The sequence below is a fragment of the Paroedura picta genome, chromosome 5 (genome assembly GCF_049243985.1).
Source record: "Paroedura picta isolate Pp20150507F chromosome 5, Ppicta_v3.0, whole genome shotgun sequence".
NCBI lineage: Eukaryota > Metazoa > Chordata > Lepidosauria > Squamata > Gekkonidae > Paroedura > Paroedura picta.
This window is the reverse complement of record NC_135373.1, coordinates 85,039,647-85,056,237: the sequence shown is the minus strand read 5'-3', so window position 1 is coordinate 85,056,237 and position 16,591 is coordinate 85,039,647. Positions and strand designations below refer to the sequence as shown.

At 46.3% G+C, this 16,591-nt stretch overlaps 1 protein-coding gene across 1 annotated transcript; it reads right to left on the bottom strand.

Annotated features, from left to right (window-relative positions):
• Positions 1–5,874: 5,874 nt before the first annotated feature.
• Positions 5,875–16,533, bottom strand: LOC143839102 (glioma pathogenesis-related protein 1-like). Its single transcript, XM_077340934.1, has 6 exons — positions 16,200–16,533; positions 12,866–13,111; positions 12,110–12,213; positions 9,113–9,198; positions 6,321–6,347; positions 5,875–6,234 (listed from the first exon to the last, which is right to left on the bottom strand). The coding sequence occupies exons 1-6, from the start codon at positions 16,386–16,388 to the stop codon at positions 6,080–6,082; spliced, it is 807 nt and encodes a 268-aa protein (XP_077197049.1). The 5' UTR covers positions 16,389–16,533; the 3' UTR covers positions 5,875–6,079.
• Between the last annotated feature and the right edge of the window lie 58 nt (positions 16,534–16,591).

Genomic DNA, 16,591 nt, shown 5'->3' with positions numbered 1-16,591 from the left:
TCTCATGATCCTTATTCCATTTTGTCTGAGGAAGAGTGCATGCACTCAGAAGTTCATGACTTGAATAAATCTGTGTTGGTCTTAAAAGTGCTACTGGACTCATTTTACTGAGTGATGGTGGTAATGAAAATGAGTTATGAAATACTGTTTGAAATCGATTCTGAAGAACACTGGTCACAAAATCTTGTACCATTGCAGAGCCTCCCTGCTCCTTAGTCTTCAAAATGTGAGGATTGTAGAATTAATAAATCAGGGGCCAAAGTGAGGTATCACTATGCACTAAAGGTAAAGGTAAAGGTATCCCCTGTGCAAGCACCGAGTCATGTCTGACCCTTGGGGTGACGCCCTCTAGCGTTTTCATGGCAGACTCAATACGGGGTGGTTTGCCAGTGCCTTCCCCAGTCATGACCATTTACCCCCCAGCAAGCTGGGTACTCATTTTACCGACCTCGGAAGGATGGAAGGCTGAGTCAACCTTGAGCCGGCTGCTGGGATTGAACTCCCAGCCTTATGGGCAAAGCTTTCAGACGGCTGCCTTACCACTCTGCGCCACAAGAGGCTCTTTGCACTATGCACTATGTCTGTTTTTAAGTTGTGTATCACTCCATGGATGAGAGGGAATGGAAGCATAGTATTGGGCTTGGGACCAGTGGAACTGAAAAGCACCTCCCATGAGCAGTCTCTCAGTGTCCCTCAGGAGCCAGGACCCTGTTGAGGGGGCCCACTAATCCTGCTATGTGAATGGCTACTAAATTTGTTTTGTTCTGGGTGGTCCATCCCCATAACTGGAAAGCCACTCTGCATAGTTTGCAAGTATCCATTCTCCCTTATTTGTTGACATAGTATTTGGTTGCTGTTGTCTGTAGACAGCAGCAGTGTCTTCCCTCGGATGATGCCTGAGAGGTAAGAGCATACCTAACTGCTCTAAGCTCCAGAATGTTAATGTGGAGACCTATCTTTGTTGACCATTGATAAGGTGTGACCCACAGTGATCCCCCAATCTTTTACGGATACATCTATGAAGAGGTGCAAATCAGGGGAGGGGAGTGCTAAGGGGACTCCTTGTAAAGGGGATGTAATTCTTTCCCAGCTGTGCAGATGTTTTCTGAGGACTGTACCTGAGATCTCTCAACCACACCCAAGCCAAGGACTGCTTAGGCAATGGTGATGTGTAGGTACACTCAGTTCCTTGAGCCTTCAAAAGGTTTTCTTTGTAGATAACCTGTCTGATCTCTTGATCTTTCTCTTGGCATATTCAACATATATCATAAATCAAATGTATTCTATAGTTGTTGCTTGTAAAGACATGTAAATCTGAGAAAAGCCCATGATTTAGCCATGGAATGAAGCTTCTGAATTCCCACCAGAGCATTGGTTCTCAACCTTCTTAATGCCATGATCCTTTAATACAGTTCCTCATGTTGTGGTGACCACCAACCATAAAATTATGCAAGTGTTCTTTCACAGAAATTAAACCAAAACTGACCAATGGCGTGAAGATCCATTGTTCATGATTGTATATAAGTTGGGTTTTTTTCTGGAGTTTCTCAGTTCAGTTCTGCCTCTTGTCCCACCATGCCAATCTCACTCTTTTCCACTGCTCCAGAAAGACAAATGCTCGAACTACCCTGCTAGGCTGTTGTGTGGATGAAATGGAAGAGAAGCGATGTCGGCCACTTTGGGATCCCCTTGGAGAGAAAGGCGGGGTACGAACTGAGTAACAAAAACCAATGATTTGGAAGAACACCTTCAAGACAAAAATTTATTTAAGGTGTCAGCTTTCATGTGCCAGGCACCCTCCCTCAGACAAAATTGATTTGGAGATATCAGTAAAGGGGCCAGACCCAAAGCAGCAGGGCAACGGTGCTCGGCAAGGCAAGCGGGTGGTGGCGCTTGCTTCATAACCAGCCTACGTGGGGTGGGTGCGGGCACTAGAAGAGAATGGGTGCCTGGCGCAGGAGCAAGTGGCGTGGGCAGAAGAAGCAACAAGTGGAGGAGGAGTTGGCCGAGCTGTGGCTGGCGGCAGCCAAACAGAGCCGGGCCCGCAGGGAGGTGGCGCTGGAGCGGGATGCGGTGTGTAGGCATGCCTGGAGAGGCTGCAGGACCTATGGCACCATCGCCCGTGCCGCCACCTGGAGCGCTTGCCGGGAGACTGCGCCGCAATGGAGGTGCTCTTGGTGGCCGATCGCAGCCACCTGCAGGAATGGCAACAGTGGTGGCGCCCCCCCCTCCCCGGCCAACCTGCTTGCCCTGCCACGACCCCTGTGAAAGGGTCATTCAACCCCCAGGTTGAGTACCGCTGCACCAGAGTATCCTCAGTTTTCACTGATTAACCCTGTTCTTTCAAAAGGCAAGTCTTCTATATGTGGTTAGGCTTCAAAGGTCAATGCTGCTGGTTTTAGCGAAACATGGCATCTAAGTGTTCCTGTTAGTATTTTAAAATATTTAGAATATTTCTGTAATAAGACAGGATGTATTTGTTTGAAATCTTTGTTGTACAGTATTACAATAAATGGGTTACAGGAAAATAAGAAAGAAATTAAAGACATCAGGAAGACTTGTTACTATGTAGTTTAATTCACTGATTACCTGCTGCTTTTATGGCCTGCAGTAACTTGAGATCTCATTTTTCTTTGCCTGCCAGATCTACCTTATACTGGACATGCCAGGGTTTTGAAATCATGATCTGAAAAAAATCTTTTTTTTCTCCTTTTTATTTTGTAATATCTGGCTTCATGAAGACTGCTAGTGAACTCGAAAACTTACACACTGTTATCCATCACTGGGCTGGTTTAAAAGGCAATACATGGATTATGTTCTTGGATTTGAGAATTTTACTTTTGAACTAGAATAGCTGCAAACAACATGTTTATGTGACAAGTAGATAAATAGGTTTATTATTTAAACAGCAATAGATAATTATTAAGAGCCTCTTGTGGCGCAGGATGGTAAGGCAGCAGAAATGCTGTCTGAAGCTGTCTGTCCATGAGGCTGGGAGTTCAATTCCAGCAGCCGGCTCAAGGTTGACTCAGCCTTCCATCCTTCCGAGGTCGGTAAAATGAGTACCCAGCTTGCTGGGGGGTAAACGGTAACGACTGGGGAAGGCACTGGCAAACCACCCCGTATTGAGTCTGCCATGAAAATGCTAGAGGGCGTAACCCCAAGGATCAGACATGACCCGGTGCTTGCACAGGAGATACCTTTATCTTTTAGATAATTATTGATATCTTGAATAGCCAAGACTATCAACATCATATCTGAAGAAGTGTACATGCACACAGAAGCTTATACCATGAATAAAACTTTGTTGCTGCTGGACTCAATATCTGTTTTATCTTTAACTATATTTGACATAACTTATGTTGGAAACAACCTCCTCTACAATGTTGAGCCAAATATTATTACAAATATTATTACTAGTAACAAACCACGTTTTTAAAATAGGCTGTAGAACAGCAGGACAGAAGGACCACTGCAGAGCAGGGCGGCCATACTCTGCAGGAGCTCTGCTGCCTTCACTCTTGCTCCTGCACAGCAGGGAGGGCCAGGAGGTGAGCAGGGCTAAAAGGCCCCTTATTTCTCTTTGCAGCCAGGAGATTTGGGTGCATAGCACAGCCTACATGGAGGGAAGAATGGGCTTCCCCACCCTCTCAGCAGCCAGAAGGGTGAGAAGCACAGAACAGCCACAGCAGAGTGCAGCTGGATGGCAATCCCCAGTTTTCAGACTTATCTCCTGGCTGTTCTTCCTCCTCACAAGGTGCCAGGAAATAGCATGTAGGAGAAGGACCAGTGGGGGTGAGGAAAAGCCTCTGACTGGCCCTTAGTCAGGGACTGCCGTCACAATATTGGGGGCATGTTCCTGAGTGAGGGCCAATCAGAAGCATGTCTTTGGAAAGATCATGCAGTTTTTATGTGGTACTAGTAGGAAAGCCCGTTGCATTCTGTAATGCAACGGGTACTAACTCATGGTTTGGGGTGGGTTTAGTGCCTCACTTGGAAGCTCACAACCCTAAGATGTCTCTCTGCAAAGCAGTCTTGACGCTAGTCAGGTTTATGCAGACCTAGGTAGTGTGGCATTCAAGAATTTGAACCTATACCAATCTGGCAACCTAACCTCCTCTTTGTCATGTTTTCTTGACCTGAAAAAAGTCAGGGGTGCTATGTGGCTGGTTAGGTGGGCTGCGGAGGCATTAAACACCTATGAGGTCCCACTTCCAAACCTCAAGGAATATTTACAGACCAGGGACAGCCAAACTCCAGGTGGGGCCTGGAGATCTCCTGGAATTGCTGCTCCAGACAATAAAGATCAGCTCCCTAGGCAAAAATGGCTGCTTTGGAGGGGTGACTCTGTAGCATTGTACCCCACTGAGGTTTAGGGATGGCAGCCTCCAGGTGAGGTCTGAGGATTCCCTGGAAGTACAGCTCGTCTCCAGGCAGGGAAATCTTCCCCTTCAAACATTTCCCTTCAAAACACGGGGGGAGAGCAGAATCAAACCCGGCTTGCCAGATTAGAAGCTCATCTCCAGATTATAAAGATCAGCTTCTTAGGCGAACTTGGCTGCTTTGGAGGATGGACTCTGAGGCATTGTACCATTTTGAAGTTCCACCTCCAAAATTCAAGGAATATTTCCAACCCAGGGGTAGCTAACTTCCAGATGGGGCCTGGAGAGCTCCTGGAATTTCAAATCTTCAGGCTCAGCTCCCCAACTGAAGCATTTGAGGCTGGTTGTTGTGCAGATAAAAGAGGAGGCAAAAGAACCTCCACAACAGCATCCAGTTTCATCTGCACAATCCTGTGTGCTACGCCTCAAATCTACAGAGTCACAGAGAATTACACATGGCTTGGCTGCATCTTTCCTCCAGCATAAAGGTCAGCCACAGCAGTATTGTAAGTGAGAGGGTGCATTGCTTTTGAAAATGCCTCCCTCTCTTCAGTCAATCCTGAGCAAGAGCAGCAATTGGCCCAGGGGTGGGGGTAGTTTTCACCAATAGAAGAAGAAGAAGAAGAAGAAGAAGAAGAAGAAGAAGAAGAAGAAGAAGAAGAAGAAGAAGAAGAAGAAGAAGGACTTACAGTCACCTTCCCTTTCCTCTCCCCACAACAGACACCCTGTGAGGTAGGTGAGGCTAACAGAGCCCTGATATTACTGCTCGGTCAGAACAGCTTTATCAGTGCTATGGCGAACCCAAGGTCACCCAGCTGGCTGCATGTGGGGGAGCGCGGAATCAGACCCGGCTCGCCAAATTAGACGTCTGCACTCCTACACCAAGATGGAGTCTTTGGAACCTTCAGTATGTTGTCAGAAGTATAATTTGATTTTTATGTATATAGATGATTATTGCTATATACATATACATTACTAGTTATAAGGTTGATTCTAATGATCCATTCATGAAAGAATCGCGAATCTTGCTCCCTTTGCTCTCCCAGCAGTCTTTTCTGAAATCAGGAAAACTGATTTCCAGGATCACAGGACCCATTTGATTAAAAAATGTGTTGGTCAGGGGCTACAATGAGGAAGGAATTGGGGGTGAAATCTCCCATGTCCCTCTTCTGCAAATACCATTTTTGCTAATGGCAGAAGCAGGATGGTGATTTCAACTCCATCCTCCTCCTTACTCTTGCTCACTGATCTCCATGGCTATTAGCCCACAACGGTCTAACAATCTCAGAGATAAACCCACCCAGGTTCAGAAGGGACCACTAGGGTATGAGGATACAGGGAAGAATTACAGCTATCAGCAGGTTCTACTGGTGGATAGTTGCATCTGCCTATGCTTTGTAAATCATACCAAATCAATATTTTTATTTTAAAAATATTAATTCATTGTTTTCACTTACCAGTGAACACAGAATGTACACAAAAACACCTTAGTATTTATTTGTCTTCTTTTAAAAATAGCCACATTATCAGGGAATATCTGATTTTTAACAATGTGAAACAATTCAAAGTACCATAACAGAATGAAATAAACCAACCTATTTTTAAAACACAAAGTATATAAAGTAATCCTAGAAATTATGTGATTGGTTAGCTATTATAGGAATAGTTTTCTTTTTGTAACAGAATGGTCAATGGAATTAATGTTGCAATCCTAAACCTGGATAACGTTGCTGTAAATAGTAAACGACTCCAAATGCTAAGAACATAATTGTTGGTCTTAAAATTGCTAAAGCAATACAGGATTCATCACATACAATCCGAAATTCAAATGATGGATACCATCGTGAATAGCCTATTAAAAAATGTAATAGAACTCTTTACTAAGTATGCATTTTGGTTTTGAAACATTTAAGCTAAAATAAATTAACTTATACATACGTGTGATTTTGTCACGATCAGGATTTCCTGTAAAACAACAATAAGTTTCAAGAAATGACAAAAGGGTTTTTTAAACTGTATTTTATCCAGGTCCTTGTTCAGGTGCAACGTGTCAACAACTTAAGAACAGTTCCTCTGAGCTCAGTCATCCAAAATTAACAATAAAACATCCAAATTAAGCCTTTCTCATTTCTTAAAAGCTACTTTCAGCTATGATCTGCTCAAGCAAACTTGCAGCAGTATAAAAATAACTTTTCTATTTACCTTCTGATCTTCAAGTGGCCTTCTGTGTATTTACCCTGATGGGCTTTGAACCTGCACAGAGTGCTGTTTTGGAACCTTCTAGTGGAAAACCCTCCTCCAATCAGAGAAGCCAATAAGATTGCATACACCTAAAGGGGAAGAGTCATGCCTTCCTGTTCATTTCCTTCCATGTGCAGTATGGGAAGTGAATAGCACCTTTTGCAAGTGGATGGGTAGGTTGTGTGAATGCACAATTGCTAGAGCTAAGCAAAACAGTCAGTGCTTATTTGCAGTATTTGTGAATCACTAGCAACCTTGCCTACAATAACACATAATCAAGCTATTGTGACTTCTGCATCCTAGTGATGGGTATAAAGCATTGCTAGAACCTAGCGAAGTGAAGAAAGGATAAGAAGCTATCGTAGTTGATTACAAGATCAGCTGAGAACTGACTTCTAATTTCCTGGTCCTGGAAATGTTGCTGCTTGCCAGCCTTGTTGGGGCACAGCAAGGGTCGGATAGCAGAAGCAGATTCCCAGCTCACCAGGGACTCAGCTTGGAGTAGGCTTCTGATCAAGCACAAACCCAGAAAAAAATTGTTAAATCTCTGCAAGGCTGAAAAACACAAAAATTACAGATCAGAATCTGTCATTCATCTTTGCTGTGTCCCAGAGTCTTGCTGAAGAATATTGATTTTTTCTTTTTTCTTTTTTTTGGGTGTGTGTGTGACTGAATCAGAATCCATCTTGGCCGATATCCTAACCAGCTGAGAGTTGGCTTGTAAACAAACCTGTTAAACAGTTGTTTGCAATGTTCAGCACAAACATTCCTAGTATTGACTATTTTGGCCTTAGTGTCTAGGCTTATGTGAGGTTGATGGCTTATATGTTACAAGTGTAAGTCCTGTAAAAATGTTTACTTATTACTTAAACTCTACAGGATGCTTCACCTACATAGTGGGCCTAGCCTAAGACAGTGCCTTTAGGAAGTACTTTCTACATGGTGGCTGGGTGAGAGACTGCCTGACAACAAAAAATTATTGGTCTTAAAAGGGCCACTGGACTCAAATTCTGTTCTGAGGTAAACCTAAATTCAAATCCCCACTTAGCTATGAAACTTCCAAATCTTGGCCAAGTTATTTAACCTCAGCCTTATCCTTACCATTGTTCAGATAATATTTACGAAAAAGCTGTGTGGGCAGAGCACTATTAGGGGACACGTCTGGTGACCACTCCACTCCACTTCTGCCCGCACGGGCCAATCCACTGGAGCTGACCATATTGGGCCGGCCACTGGAGTGCCCGCCTCCAGGAGCTGGCCATGAGCCGCGCACCAAGGACCGTAATGCCTCCACTCCTCTACCGCCCTACCTCCCCGCCAGACCGCCATGCCCGCCAGAGGCCACAATGATCCAGCTGCCACCACAGATATCGCCCCAGCCTCCAACAGGGCGACAGGCTCAACCACCATGTGCCATGACGCCTGGCAGCCTTGCCCTCGCCCCAGCCAACACGTGGCTCTAGCGCCGCAGCCAGCCCACATCCTTATGCCTCCTGACCGACCAGCACCTGGTCACCCTGCCACCTTGCTAGCACACCCAGGCACGTGCCATGCTCAGACGCTGGTGTGGGGCGATACGCTGCATGGTGCCCCGCACACAGCCTGAGTGCCACTGAGGCTAAGACTGGGAGGAGTGGCTGCTGCTGTGGATCGGTAAGCCCTGCCTGGCCCTTGCCAGCCTGCAGGAAGGGACAGCCCGGGCGGCGAAGGACAGAAAGAGGGGCAGGAGGTGAGTGTCAGCCACGACTCCTATACTCGTGGCGGTGGCCACCCTTCCTGCTCTTCGCCTCAGCGCTGGCCGACCCCAACAGAGCCAGCCTCACTCCCTTGCCATCGAGCCTACCCCTGGCACCTGCAGCCCCCCTCCACCTGGCCCTCGCCCTGCTGCCTCAGAGCCACGCATAAGCAGAGGAACCCTCGTGGGCCCTGAGCAGCAAGAGCCCAAAGAAAGGGAGGCGCACCAACCCGCCTGCCTCTCCCTTGAGCCCTCTCCCTGCCTATAACATGTTGTCATCATTTGCTATGCCCAACCACTATGCAGGGACCTGCACTCCTTGCCCAAAACCTTCCAGGTCACTGTCTCCTGGAGGGTGAGCCCCGGCAGGAATGGCCAGGCCTGGGAGGGGGGAGGCAAGAAGAAGGAGGGAGGAGACCACTGACTGCTGGAGGGGAGAGAGGGGAGAAGGTGCCTCCAAGCGCGCCTTCCCCCTCGGCTATGGGGCGCCCCCCCCAGGTCCTGCGGCCCCCAGGGCACTTCCCCCGTCCCTCGCATACCTCTTTGTGGACCCACAATCTGTGGGAGCGCTCCGACTTACCAACCCCTTTCAAAGCCCATTTTTACAATGGACTTCAACCTAGTCCTTTAATAAGAATTGGAGATGTTATCTACAGCCTTGATCTTTTTTGAGGAACTGTGGGATTAAAATATCTAAACAGATTATGAAAGATAATATAATTTTGAGTGAATAATCATTTATTTTAATACTTACTGCAGAGGTTATCTACACAAGTGTCTCCTTCTGGGCACTCACTACATGACTGTCCTTTTCTGTAAGGATGCCTTGGGTAATTGCCACTAAAGAACAAAATTATCTTTATGAAATAAATACACTGAAATGCAGACTGCTACATATATAATATTCACATGCTACACACTGTTTGGGCTCATGTAACAAGGTATCGGTTCATAAAACTAAGTGCTCATTTCAGTCTGTCTGAGCTTTCGTGCTGTGGAGCTGTTTCCCCTAATTTACCAGCTCCCTTTAAGAAATGCAAGACACACTCATATTAGAAGAAGTTAAAAGTGAACCCATGGTTGCCTCCAGCTGCTTTCTCCTCTCAGTTTCCACACATGCTTCATAGGGGTGGGGAAACACTCAACAGTCTCCTATATCTCTCCCCTTCCCCCTCCCTGTTTGGCAATTTTTGATCTGGGAACATCTACTGACACAGCCCCTCAAATGAATGTGACTATGGACATCTGTAGTCTACCTCAGGGAATGTGCCAGTAGATGGAGAGCGTAGGTGGCTGCAAAAAACAAGTGTCCAAGTCTATTCAATGAGGTTTACTCCCAGGAAAGTCTTCTTAGAATTTCCTTAACAGTAGATGATCTTAAACTGAAATAATAAAATTGTCTTTTGATGGACCTAATAGGAAGTATGACATATACAAAATTCTTAAATTTACATGAAGGAAATATTTAGGTTAGTGAAATGAGATCTTTAAATGTCATATCCAATATTAGTGGGGAACAGATGTTCTGCTGCTCTGCTGCACCACAACATATAGCTAATGTAGACAATAATATAGTCAGTGGAGCCCTACAAATGAGTGCTTACCAAAGTGATCTGCTAAATACATTTTTGCAAGTTCTCTTGTCACATGTTTGAGTATGTAGTGATTATAAGGGTTGGCTGAAAGGGGGTTGTCATTCTTCTAAGTTCTCATTAGAAAAGGCTAGTTTTTTTTCTGAAAAGAGATCTGGTTTTCAGTATACTTGAGAAATTAAACCAGGCTTTCTCAATAAGGGTTTTGTGGAGCCCTGGGGTTTCTTGACAGCCTTAGAACAGTGTCTACCTGGGCCTGTGGGGGCGAGGGAGTAAATGTAGGTGGTGGAGCTGGAGGCGAGGCTGCTGTCGATGGACCGGTTCTTGGGCGGCGGACAGGGCGGGGCTGGCGGTGCGGGCGGCGGCGGCACAGCCTGCGCCTTGGCAACTGGTCCCCGAGCTTCCTCCACCGGGCGGGCCTCTGGGCGACGTGGACCCTAGCATGTCTGTGTGCGGTCGGGGCGGGCGCCGCCATGTCTTCCTGCGATGGGTGGCGGTGCAGGCCGCTCCCAGCTGTGCGGGCCGGGGGCGAGGTGTTCTGGTGGCGGCCGGCGCCGGCGCCATGGCTGCTGCTGCCGGCCCGTCCTGGGTGTGCAGCGAGGCGGCGACCTGCCCCCTCCAAGGCGAGGCAGGTAATGGCAGCGGCCGGCCGCATGCGGGTGAACTCGGAGGGGGGCGGATCAGGAGGTGCTTTGCCTATCGGCACCCTTCCTGATCCTGGACAGGGCCCGCCCTCGGGGCCCTTACTCCTTTATTTTATCCACTCCGCAAGGAGCGGTTAAAGATGATGATGATATTTTGACTTATAGCCTGCCATGATGATGATGATGATGATTTGACTTATAGCCTGCCATTCGTGCTCAAACTGGTTTGTGGCAGGTAACACAGTAAAAAGCCCTACTATAAAACTCTCTGTAAAACAATAAAACAGTGACAAAAAACATCTTCCCTCCCTCTACTCAGTAGACTGCCAAAAAACTTCATGCCTTGGAGAACAATTGGAAGGGGGAGCAGATTTTAGCCCCTTCATAGCTAGCCCCCCAGATCTTAGCCATCCTGACCTCAACCAAAGACCTGGCGGAAGAGGTATGTCTTTTTTTTTTTTATTATTATTTCCTGCCACTCCCGAGACCGGCTCGTGGCGGGTTACAAATGTCCGATAAACACCCCAATAAAACCTCATTAAAACAGACATCAAAACCACAATAATAACCGAGCAACATGGCAGTAATAGCTCCAAAAATCCCCCACTCTCCTCCACCCCACCTCTACCTCTGGAGGGATGGAAAGAGGGGGCAAGATCACAAGACTAACTGCTGGCTGTCCCTAGGAGGGGCACCGATCTTCCTCGCTTCTTCGCCTCAACCATAGACCTGGCAGAAGAACTCCCTTTTGCAGGCCCTGTGGAACGCCGGAAGCTCCAGCAGAGCCCACAGCTCACTCAGGAGCTCGTTCCACCAGGTTGGGACCAGGATCGAAAAGGCTCTAGCCCTGGTCTTGCAGGCCCTATGGAACTGATAGAGCTCCAACAGGCCACTCAGCTCTCCTGGAAGCTTATTCCAGCAGGTCTGGACCAGGACTAAACAGGTCCATGTCAAGATCAGGAGTACTTTCTGAGGGCCAGGAATCACCAACAAGTTTGCACATGCTGAACGAAGACCGCTGTAGGGGGCATAAGGAGATAGGCAGCCCCGCAGGTATATGGGGAACAATGCAAATGGCCTCAAAGGTCAGAATCAGAACCTTGAACCTTTTCTGCTGATAACACTTCTACCAGCAGAAAAAAAGTGCAGGGTTTTTTTGCCAGTTCCTGCCTCCTCTTGCAGACTCTTCAGTACCCCATGCTGTTCCAGGGGGTTAAATGACCCGTAGGTGCTTTAGGAGGGGGGAACGCAGCAGGTTGTAGTGGGAGTAGGGAGTCCAGATACTTTGTTCCTGAACCAACACTCCATTCAAGCTAAATAGCATCCTAGCCATGTTAATCACTGTCTATTCTGAATGCCCTGAAAGATTACTAAATCCAATACGAATCCTCTTACAAAATCCAAAACGAATATACATATGATAATGCAGTTGAAAAAGTCACAACTCTGTGTTTCAGAATATTTCATATTAGAATAAAGGAACAGACAATATATTGTATGTTCTTGTTAAATTACCCTGGACCGTAGTTGCAGACGAAGTTTTCTATGTTTCTGTTTTTACCGAATCTAGCGCAGAAAACAATTGCGCAGCCAACCTTATAACTTACATCCCAAACCACCTGGGGAAAAAAAGAGATTTTATTTTATAAAACAAACTTCAAATGATGCTAATAATTAGTGATAATATAAAGCTTTGGAATATTATTCACAATGGGAATCTGTGATTGTATCTTGAAACATTTAAAATGGAGAATTAACTCTTTCCTGTCATTAATTTCACCAATTGAAGTGCCCTCCTCTCTGGTTATTTTCAGCTTTGGTAAAAACAATAAAAGGTACAATAGTATATTTGCCTTTTTTCCTACAGGTTCAAAGCACTATTGGGAAAAGGATGTTTTTGCTGGTGTGATGTGACAAACAAAATCCTCCCTTGTCCAATGCCACAACCTTAATCTATATCCTCTTCTATGACTTTCTGTTAAATTATATATGAGATCTGATCACAGCTCTCCAACACATCTAATGTGTACAAAGATCTCATCTATGGCTTTCAAATCACTCAAAGAATATTACCAACTCAACAGTTGTGTTGCAAAGGCAGATGTTTGCAAAAATAAAAAAAATCAAAATCTGAAGCCTCAGTAGATTGTCACATCCTACAGTCATGTGGACTTGGTTTGAACATCTATGGTTAATTGACCACATTTGTAGGTTTAAGTAATTAACTAATATATGTCTTTTGCCAAACTTCCGCAAGGAATCAAAATTTACCTGTGTATAGTGCCCACACACTCCTGTACACTGGCGGGTATCAAAAGTATACAAACGAACTTCATTATACCATGCCTTGATAGCACCAGCAGCATGAAATGGTCTTCTCACAGCATTTGAAATCCATAGATTTTCTCCAATGGGCCGAAGTTTAGGATCAGGATGGCTATCTGTATACGGACTATGTTCAAAAATGCACTTGTTTGCCCATGCTCTTGCTGTTCTAGCTAAAGCTATATCCCATGTCTAAAAAATATAAAAGTATCATGCAGTTTTTAGTCATAAATTATTTATTAGTCATCTAAGATAATAGCACTCATATGTCTGTGGAAATTTAGAATATATGTAAGCTTTTGGATGCCTTTTGCCTTTTATTATTCCTCCTAAAATTCTAGCTTTATCTGAGAGCGTATCTGAGAGACCGCCTTCCTGCCTATACCCCCAAGAGTCTTACGCTCTGCCACCTCCAACTGCCTGCGGATCCCTGGCCCCCGAGAAGCGCGGCAGACCTCAACAAGGGCCAGAGCCTTCTCGGTCCTGGCCCCCACCTGCTGGAACAAGCTCCCCGAGGAGATCAGAGCCCTGCCCGAACTTCCACAGTTCCGCAGGGCCTGCAAGAGGGAGCTCTTCCACCAGGCATTTGCTTGAGGCCGACGGACTCAGAACACCTGCTGGTCCCCCCAGACGCCTGCCCATGACACTCCCGAAGTTACTGTTAATGGTTATTATATTATAATTGTGGTTTTGTAATCTTTTGATGTTTTTTAAAGTTGTTTTGATGTTATAGTCAACATAATGTTTCATGTAAGTTATAATGTTCTGTGTAAACCGCCCAGAGCTGCAAAGAAATGGGCGGTACAGGAATCTAAATAAATAAAATAAAATAAATTATCTGATATGTTGCCATGGCATTTATTTTATTGGCATTAATCTCTGCCACTTGGTCTGTGACTAAACCATCTGTTCTGCTAAATGCCAATCTGGCTTCTGGCTGGGGTTCAGGATTGAGACAGTTGAGACAGCTCTGGTTGATGATCTCTGGTTACACCATAATGCAGGCAGTATTGTGTTTCTCATCCTGTTGGATCTGTCTGCTGACTGATACAACAGACCATTTGGTTCTGATTAACAGCTTAGCCTCCCTAGGTATGAGATATATGACCATGAGTTGGCTCTCATCCATCCAGGATTGGTCCCAGAGGTTAGTCATGGGTGAGGAGCAGTCATCACACCAGGCCCGAACCTATAGAATTATCTCTACAATGTTATTTAACATCTATATGCACTCTCTGGCAGAGATTGTAAAGTTTGGAATGGGGTGCCCTCGCCACCCTTTTATTTAAGGAGCAACAGGTTCATGTGTAGTACAAGGAGAAATTTATCTTCTCTCGCAGAGGTGCAGAACTTTGTAGGCAACTATAGTTCAGGGTAATTTAAGAAGAACATACAATATATGCTTTTGAACTCTGGTGCTAGAGAAGACTCTTGCAAGTCCCTTGGACTGCAAGGCGAACAAACCGGTCAGTCCTAGAGGAGATCAGCCCTGACTGCTCTTTAGAACACCAGATCCTGAAGATGAAACTTAAATACTTTGTCCACCTCATAGGGCCTGCAAGGCAGACCTCTTCCACCAGGTCTTTGGTTGAGGCCAGGACAGTTAAGATCTGCCCCCCCCCCCAGTGGCTAGAATATCTGCTATCCCTTCCAACTGTCCTCCAAGGCATGAGGTTTTTTGGCAGTCCACTAAGTGGGGGGGGGGAGTTTTTTTTTGCCATGTTCCTCAGCCCTCCTCCCCATGAGCAGAGAACAGCAGCAAAAGTGCTCTCTTATGGCTCACTGTAGCCCAGCCAAGGCACAACAGCAACACTGTTGCTACACCAACACTGGTGATAACAGCATAACCACCAGCTGTCACCCAGAACATTAAGGCAAGGAATGTCCTGTTAATTGATATAACTTAAGAGAGCCAGTTTGGTGTAGTGGTTAGGACTGCGGACTTCTAATCTGGCATGCCAGGTTCGATTCTGCGCTCCCCCACATGCAACCAGCTGGGTGACCTTGGGCTCGCCACAGCACTGATAAAACTGTTCTGACCGGGCAGTGATATCAGCGCTCTCTCAGCCTCACCCACCCCACAGGGTGTCTGTTGTGGGGAGATGAATGGGAAGGCGACTGTAAGCCGCTTTGAGCCTCCTTTGGGTAGGGAAAAGCGGCATATAAGAACCAACTCTTCTTCTTCTTCTTAATCGAGTTACAGCTATTTTCAAAATCAAAGTTCTATTCCTCCTGCAGCATATTATCTGTAATATGATCAAACATAAAGAGTCAACCAAAACGGGATCCTAGGTTAAGTGACCCACTTTCTGTTTTATCTTAGTCAGTGGTTGCTCTTCCAATATACTGTCACAGTAGTAGTCGTAGTATCACACTTTATGAAATCCCCAGACAATTATGAGCATTTTGCCAATGTGATACGACTACTACTGTGACAGTATATTGGAAGAGCAACCACTGACTAAGATAAAACAGAAAGCAGGTCACTTAACCTAGGATCCCGTTTTGGTTGACTCTTTGTTTGATCATATGTTTGACCATTTAGAGCCTCTTGTGGTGCAGAGTGGTAAGGCAGCCGTCTGAAAGCTTTGCCCATAAGGCTGGGAGTTCAATCCCAGCAGCCGGCTCAAGGTTGACTCAGCCTTCCATCCTTCCGAGGTCGGTAAAATGAGTACCCAGTTTTGCTGGGGGGTAAACGGTCATGACTGGGGAAGGCACTGGCAAACCACCCCGTATTGAGTCTGCCATGAAAACGCTAGAGGGCGTCACCCCAAGGGTCAGACATGACTCGGTGCTTGCACAGGGGATACCTTTGACCATTTAGACTTTATGTTATAACCTTTTCATCTATAAACATAAAGACTACTATGTGCCTCGTGATTTCCTTTTTTCTTCTGAGTTCACATTGAGGAATCCACGGTTCTATATTTGATTATTATCTTTAATACTCATAAGCAGTAACACAAAATTAAACAAACTAAGATGACTTTTTTAACCCTTCATCTTTTAAACCTGTATATGGCGCTCTACTAACGGATTTGTGGAACGTCTTCCCTGGAGGCACAGCATACAATAACTTTGGGGACTATTTTGTAATAAGGCTGCCTCCTTCCTTTTTATCCTTTGAGAGCTAATAGCCCTGCCTGGAGATTGGCTTCCATCCAACAGTGAGAAGCCGAAGGCCCTCCGGCGGACCTTGTCACCCAATTTAATATATAAGTGCCTGGAAATCATACTGAATGTGAGTGAGCTCTTCTCAGTCCCATCCCACAGTGCGCACCATATAGAGCATGTTGGTCGCCGAAGGCTTGACTTCGGAGCGGTGCTTGTTGTGGCTATCCACGATCAAGTTGATGAAGGTCCGGTTGGTGATGCTGGGATAGGCCCCCGGCAGCGGATAAAACGGTTTCTGAGCCCTCAGGTGCCCCAGGGCGAGCAAGCCCAGCACGGCCCGCAGCCAGAGCCTCATCGTGGCCCCTGCCCCGCGCGCCAACCGCCCCTTCAGAGCGCGCCAACGGCCACGCGCCAACGGCTGCGGCCCGAGCCGCTCCTTCGAGAATTCTGGATCTATAACCCGCTCCGCCGCTTCGATATTCTTCGATTAGGGTCCGCCCCTTCCAGGTGACCGCCCGCCCCTCGCCCCGCCCGCGCGCCCGCCCGCCCGCCCCGCGC

Coding starts and splice junctions, on each gene's coding strand:
- LOC143839102 (XM_077340934.1), bottom strand. CDS start 16,388: ATGAGGCTCTGGCTGCGGGCCGTGCTGGGCTTGCTCGCCCTGGGGCAC. Junction 9,199..12,109: donor GTCTGCAACTACGGTCCAGG/GTAATTTAACAA, acceptor TTTGTTCTTTAG/TGGCAATTACCCAAGGCATC. Junction 6,235..6,320: donor TGATCGTGACAAAATCACAC/GTATGTATAAGT, acceptor ATTTTTTAATAG/GCTATTCACGATGGTATCCA.